Source organism: Mus pahari, chromosome 20, assembly GCF_900095145.1.
Source record: "Mus pahari chromosome 20, PAHARI_EIJ_v1.1, whole genome shotgun sequence".
Lineage (NCBI taxonomy): Eukaryota > Metazoa > Chordata > Mammalia > Rodentia > Muridae > Mus > Mus pahari.
In genome coordinates this window covers 30,085,696-30,092,254 of record NC_034609.1, presented here as the reverse complement: position 1 = coordinate 30,092,254, position 6,559 = coordinate 30,085,696, and the positions used below count along the sequence as shown (strand labels likewise).

General features: G+C 47.2%; 1 protein-coding gene across 1 annotated transcript in view; it reads right to left on the bottom strand.

Moving 5' to 3' along the window:
* Tango6 (transport and golgi organization 6 homolog) overlaps positions 1-6,217 on the bottom strand; it is a 165,354-nt gene extending 159,137 nt beyond the window's left edge. Inside the window, exon 1 of the mRNA XM_021220424.1 lies at positions 6,031-6,217. Coding sequence (XP_021076083.1) covers positions 6,031-6,139 — 109 coding nt within the window. The 5' untranslated portion in view covers positions 6,140-6,217. The remainder of the gene's footprint in view (positions 1-6,030) is intronic.
* Positions 6,218-6,559: the final 342 nt, after the last annotated feature.

Genomic DNA, 6,559 nt, shown 5'->3' with positions numbered 1-6,559 from the left:
AAAAAAAAAAAAAAAAAAATTCAATCTATGGTAGAATCACAGTAGTATATATTTACCCAAAGTGTACACCAGGAAGACTGACCTAATGTAAGCCATAGACTTGGGTTAATGACCATGTGTGAACATTCCTCACCACATTAAAACATATTACAAATAACAGACCTGGGATTCAGGTGGATAATGAAGCAGGCATATGGAAATTTTCTGTTTCTTCTTTCCCTCTAAACCTCAAGATGTAATCAAGTGTATCACAGCATTTGAGAAGCAGAGGCAGGGAGATTGTGAGTGTCAGGCCACCCTGGGATGGTTTAAAAACAGCAACAAAATACACACACACACACACACACACACACACACACACACACACACAAAGAAAAAGAATCAGGTAACCCTAGCATCTAGAGAGCACTGTGTGTGTGTGTGTGTGTGTGTGTGTGTGTGTTTTCTTTCTTTTTTGAGACAGGGTTTGTCTGTGTAGCCCTGACTGTCCTGGAACTCACTTTGTAGACCAGGTAGCCTCCAACTCAGAAATCCACCTGCCTCTGCCTCCCAAGTGCAGGGATTAAAGGCGTGCTCTAACTTATTTTCTTGAAACAGGGTCTCTCTCTGAACCTAGAGCTCCCCAATCTGGTTTCACTAGCTAGACAATGAAGCCTTGGGGATCCCTGGGTCTCTGTCTCCCTGATTTTACATGAGTGCCGGGAAACGAACACAGGTCCTCAAGTTTACATAGCAAGCACATTACCAAATGAGCCATCACCCTGCACAGCTTTTCTTTCTTCACTTAATTACATTTGAAATTATTCTGTAGTAAATCATATTGCTTCTGTACATAAAAAGCTATTTAGCCAGGCAGTGGTGGTGGTACACGCCTTTAATCCCAGCACTTGGGAGGCGGAGGCAGGTGGATTTCTGAGTTCGAGGCCAGCCTGGTCTACAGAGTGAGTTCCAGGACAGCCAGGGCTACTCAGAGAAATCCTGTCTCGAGGGAAAAAACAAAACAAAAAAACAATAAATAAAACTAGGGCTGACCAAACCAAGTATCCTGGCCCACTAGCAAGGTTCCTTCAACAAATGCACACCTAAACAAGAAATGTGAGCTTGTAATGGATACTAACCATTCAGATCAGCAACTAATCTCTACATGACTCCCTGTGATTTTTCTCCCATTTCCATGGCCAAACAGGCAGTGATTAAAGCAAGAGTGCAGTGCTGGAGACCCTGTGATAAAGCAGTCTCCACTGCCCTCTACTGGCCATATGACAAAATAAAATACCTCAAAATGTTCTCTTCTTTTTTTCTTTTTTTTTTGGGGGGGGGGGTTGCTTGGTTGGTTTGGGGTGTTTTTGTTTTGGTGGGTTTTTTTTTTGAGACAGGGCTTCTCTGTGTAGCCCTGGCTAGCCTGGAACTTGCTCTGAGCACCAGACTGGCCTTGAACTCACAGAGATCCACCCACCTCCACCACCAGAGTGCTGAAATTAAAGGCATGGGCCACCTGGCTTGGCTCCTGTTTTTCTTCAGCAGCAAACCCCACATCGTTCCCCCAGCGCCAACTTAACTTTGAAACAGGGTCTAGCTGTTTCAAGCCCAGACTGGTCTCTGCTTCCTGAGTGCTGGGATTACAGGCACCATTTCTGATGAGTTCTGAGAATTTTGATTTCTTTAAAAACTCGGTTATGTTACATGAATATATTTTTTGTTGAATCCCTGGTGTGGGATATGGGATGGACTGCTTCCGTTTGTTAACTCTGACTATCTCAATGTTCTACGAGGGGCATGAGCTTTGTCAGCTGCAGATGGTTTAGTTCTGGGTATTCTGGAGGATATAAATACCAGAGCCCCAGGATTGGTGGGAGGTGAAGAAGAAGGTGGCTGCTGCTCCCCCACCCCAACCGGCCACCCCAGCTCCCCTCCGAACCCTTACTTTTCCTAGTTACTGTTGTTGTGGTTTGACAGAAGAAGTTGGAGCTATGACGATGATGGGTTGCCCAAGGAACCCAACAGCCCTAATCAGCAGGAAGTAGCCTATAACGGTCTACACCCCTCTCTCTCCTACCTGCTGGGTAGTGATGGGGGGTTGGAAGAGAGGTAGAGGTGTAAGAACCCAATAAAACAATAAATATGCCAGCACTGAAGCTAAAGTAGCAGTTCTTAAAATGTGGCATGAAGGACCCGATGTCAAGAAGTCTGCAAGGAGAAAACAATTCCCTAATAACTGGAGGAATGCTGCTTCCTGGCTTGTTCCCCATGGCTGGCTCCTCTTCCTTTTTATACAACCCTGGACCACCTGCCCGGACACTGCCAACAGTGTGCTGGGCCCTCCTGCATCAATCATAATGAAGAAAATGCACTGCCGACACGCCTACAGGCCAATCTGATGGGGGCATTTTCTCAACTGAGGTTCCCTCTTAGCAGATGACCCTAGGTCGTGTCAAGTTGACAGACAGACAGACAGACAGACAGACAGACTGACTGACTGACTAGTACAGTAACTGTGAGCCAGGGCTGGGGATGTACACAGGTACATATGTCAGTTTGATCTGCAGCATCACACACAGAGATTAAACATATAAAACAATGCCGCACTTTACCAGTCACTTCTCCTTTAAAGTGTTACTACAGGAAGTCATAGTGCTGCACATCTGTTAACGCAGCACTCAGGACAATGAGGCACACAGACTGCTGCGGCGAGTCAAGGCCAGCCTGGTCTCCACAGTAAAGTCTAGGTTAGCTTTAGCTAAAGAGTAAGATCCTGACCCAAGCCTAGGGGGAGGGAAAAATCCTACCCTCACCAAAAGAGAGCCAGATGACCCGTACAGGCACTCAGACTTGAGAACTTGGGAGGTAGAGGCAAGCAAATCCCCCAAATCTGAGGCTAGCCTGTTCTACAAAGCAGGTGTCAAGGGCACAGAGCTACACCCTGTTCCCCCCCCCCACGCACACACACACACACACACATACACACTCTGCAGGAATACACTAAACCTGGTACAGCATGTGCAAGCATGATCCCCAACACCACAACAAACGAACGAAACAGTTAGTTGGGGATGCACACCTGTAGCCCCTCAGGAGACTAAGACAGTTATTGCCACTAGTTTGAGTCCAGCCTGGACTACACAGAGAGTTCCAGGGCAGCCTGTGCTATAACATGAAACGTTCTCTTTAAAAAGTCATTCCAAAAAAAAAAAGAATGAAAAATGAAAAGACAAAAGACAGAAAAGAACAAAAAAGCCACATCCAGATCCACACAGTATACAAGAGTCTACATACACAACATAGAATAATTGAGGGGGCTACCGAGATGGCTCAGCGGCCGAGAGCACTTAGCGCTCTCTCACAGAACCAGAGTCTAGTTCCCAGCTCCCGCATAAAAGGGTTCACAACCTCATATAACTCCATTTCCAAAGGATTTAATGCCCTCTTCTGGTCTCCATGGGCACCCCCACACATGCACATACACAAAGACACACACACATACACATAAATAAAGATATCATAAATCTTCTTTACAAACGAAGGATTTTAGCATACTATTTATTCCCTCCCAAACAACAGTGCTTAGATTCGTGTGAGTTAAATGAAACTGGAAAGTTTGCAGCAATAGGGTTGTCTTGAGTTTGAGGCCAACCTGGGCTACAGTGCTAGACCCTGTCTTTTTTTTTTTTTAAAGATTTATTTATTATATGTAAGTACACTGTAGCTGTCTTCCGACACTCCAGAAGAGGGCGTCAGATCTCGTTATGGATGGTTATGAGCCACCATGTGGTTGCTGGGATTTGAACTCTGGACCTTCGGAAGAGCAGTCGGGTGCTCTTACCCACTGAGCCATCTCACCAGCCCCAGACCCTGTCTTGAAAGGACAGAAGTTAAACAGCAGTGCGGATGTAGTTCAGCTGGTAGACTGATTGCCCAGCGGGCAAGATGTCCTAGGTTTGATGCCCCAGTACTACATAAACCAGGTGTGACAGTGCAGGCCTGTGATCCCAGCATTCAGGTGACTGAGGTAAAAGAATCAGAAATTTAAATTCATATTACAGAACAGGAATTCAAGATTACCCTTAGTTATGTGGGGTACATGAGACCCTATCTCAAAACAGGGGGGAAAAACAAATCAAAACTAAACGAACCCGATAGCTACAACTGCCAACTGCTGAACAAGGACTCTCTCCATTAGTAAGTTAAAAGACAGAAGACACAAGTTCAGTTCCCAGCACACCTCAGATGCCTCAACTGCCCATAACTCCAGCTCCAGGGAGATCTGACACTTCCGGTCTCTCTGGGTTAGTACACTCACACGTACATACCCACACATACATATGATTAAAAAAATAAAATAAATCTTTTTTCCTTTTAATATGGAAGTCAGAAGGATGGCTCACTGGGCAAGACCACTTTCTGCACTGGAGGAGACTGGGGTTCGGGAATTAGCACCCATGTGGCAGCTCACAACTGCCTGTAACTCCAAATCTGGATAATCTGACGCCCTCTTCTGGCCTCTGTGGGCTACTGCATGCACACAGTATACATACACTCACTCACAGAAACAGGCATACAAACATAAATAAATATGTATCCTGTCGTTGACTCTTAATTGGGGCAACAGAGTATATTTTCCAAGCTTTTTACTGAAGGAGCTGAGGTTTGTCACGCACTTGATTTACTTTGGGCAATTTCCAATGCAGATGAACCTTCCTCTGCAAAAAGGAATGCCTATTAATACTTAGGAATCTTCTGTGAGGGCTAAATGACATACACGTAAATGGACTATGGGGACTGGCGCCTAGCAGGCAATCATCTACTACTAATTGCTTTAATATGCTGTAATGTTTGCAGCTGTAGTTTGGGGGTAGACATTTAAGACTGAACTGAGGCTGGGCGTGGTGGCGCACGCCTTTGATCCCAGCAGAGGCACAGGCACGGGGATTTCTGAGTTCGAGGCCAGCCTGGTTTACAAAGTGAGTTCCAGGACAGCCAGGGCTATACAGAGAAACCCTGTCTTGAAAAACCAAAAAAAAAAAAAAAAAAAAAAGACTGAACTGAGTGTTCACCTTGTGATCTTACACGTGCCTTTACCTTGATAATTCTACACGCACCCAGACATGCTGTGTTTATAAGTAGGATCCTATTTTCTTACACCCTTCTACATTTCCAGATGCCATCACAAGTTCTGTTCTGAAAAATCTGCCTTAGTCTGACACATAGATCAGGCAGAACTTGAGTTCTAGGTCTATGGTCGTTCCCCCTAATATAACCACCTGATTTGGGGTGTGAGCTCCAGAACGCACCTTAACTATAGAGGGATACCCTGTCTAAAAAAGAAAGAAAGAAAGAAAGAAAGAAAGAAAGAAAGAAAGAAAGAAAGAAAGAAAGAAAGAAAGAAAGAAAGAGAGAGAGAGAGAAAGGGGCAGGAGGTGTGAACGGTCATGCTTGCCTTTAATCCCAGCATTTGAGAGACAGAGGCAGTCAAACCACCACAGACTGGGACTCAACAGTGAGAAAGCAAGGTTGACTCACTACTCCCAACTGGGAAGTCAAGCAACACAAGTGATTAAAGGTGCCTGTGCACCTCTGACACCTAAATGGAAACCCTTAAAACTTTTCCTCAAATTCAGTCAAAACGTCCCTGCTGGGCATCTCTGGTCCCTTGGCATTTTGTGCAAATCTCAAGCGTGCACACCAGGCTCGGAGCCCTCAAGCGGTCCGGACGTCACATTACACCTGCGTGAAGGCGTCTCCGGTCCCCGTGTCAGGGCAGCGCAGGAGCCAACGGTGGCCCGAAGTCTCTGCTCAGCGAGGAGCCCAACGGACCTGTGCCGGCGGCCTCAGCGGTCAGCGGACTGCGGGCCCTCCTGGAGCTCCGGTTTACGTTTTAAGCGAGACGGCACAGGGCCCAAACGCTCCCGGGAGTGGGGATGGAGATGCCGGGAGGGCCTGCGGGAAACATGCGGTGGCAGCCAGGGCGAGCCTGGGTGACCCGCCACCCCGCGAGCCTCAGGTCCAGCCCCGCGCCGAGACTCGTCCTCTCACCTCCCGGGCTCAGCAGCAACTTCAGCGCTTCCAGAGTCGGCTCCAGACCACATGTCACCGGAACGCCACTCGGCGCAGCCGCCGCCGCCGCCGCTCGCGAGGCCGCCATGATTGGAGTGGAGCGAGGCGCCTACGATGCGCTCTGGGCCAGCGCGGCCGCCATTTTGAATGTGGCAGAGGCGTGCCCGCGGATGGAGGGCGGAGCTCAAGACCTGGGGCGGGGCCTACTCTGTCTGGAACGCCCCTTCTCCGAAAAAAAAAAAAAGAAGAAACAAAATACAGTTTCTTGTGTTGTTCTCCTAGAGAGCCCCTGTTCACTTCCCAGCATCCGTATCAGACACCGTGCTGCAAACTCAGGTCCAACAACTCATACGCATGCACACACATGCACAAGCATAACTTAAAAAATATTTTTAAAAGAAAATATAATTGAAAAGGTAAAATAAAAGAACAATGTGAGCTGGACAGTGGTGGTGCACGCCTTTAATCCCAGCAATCAGGAGGCAGAGGCAGGAGGATTTCTGAGTTC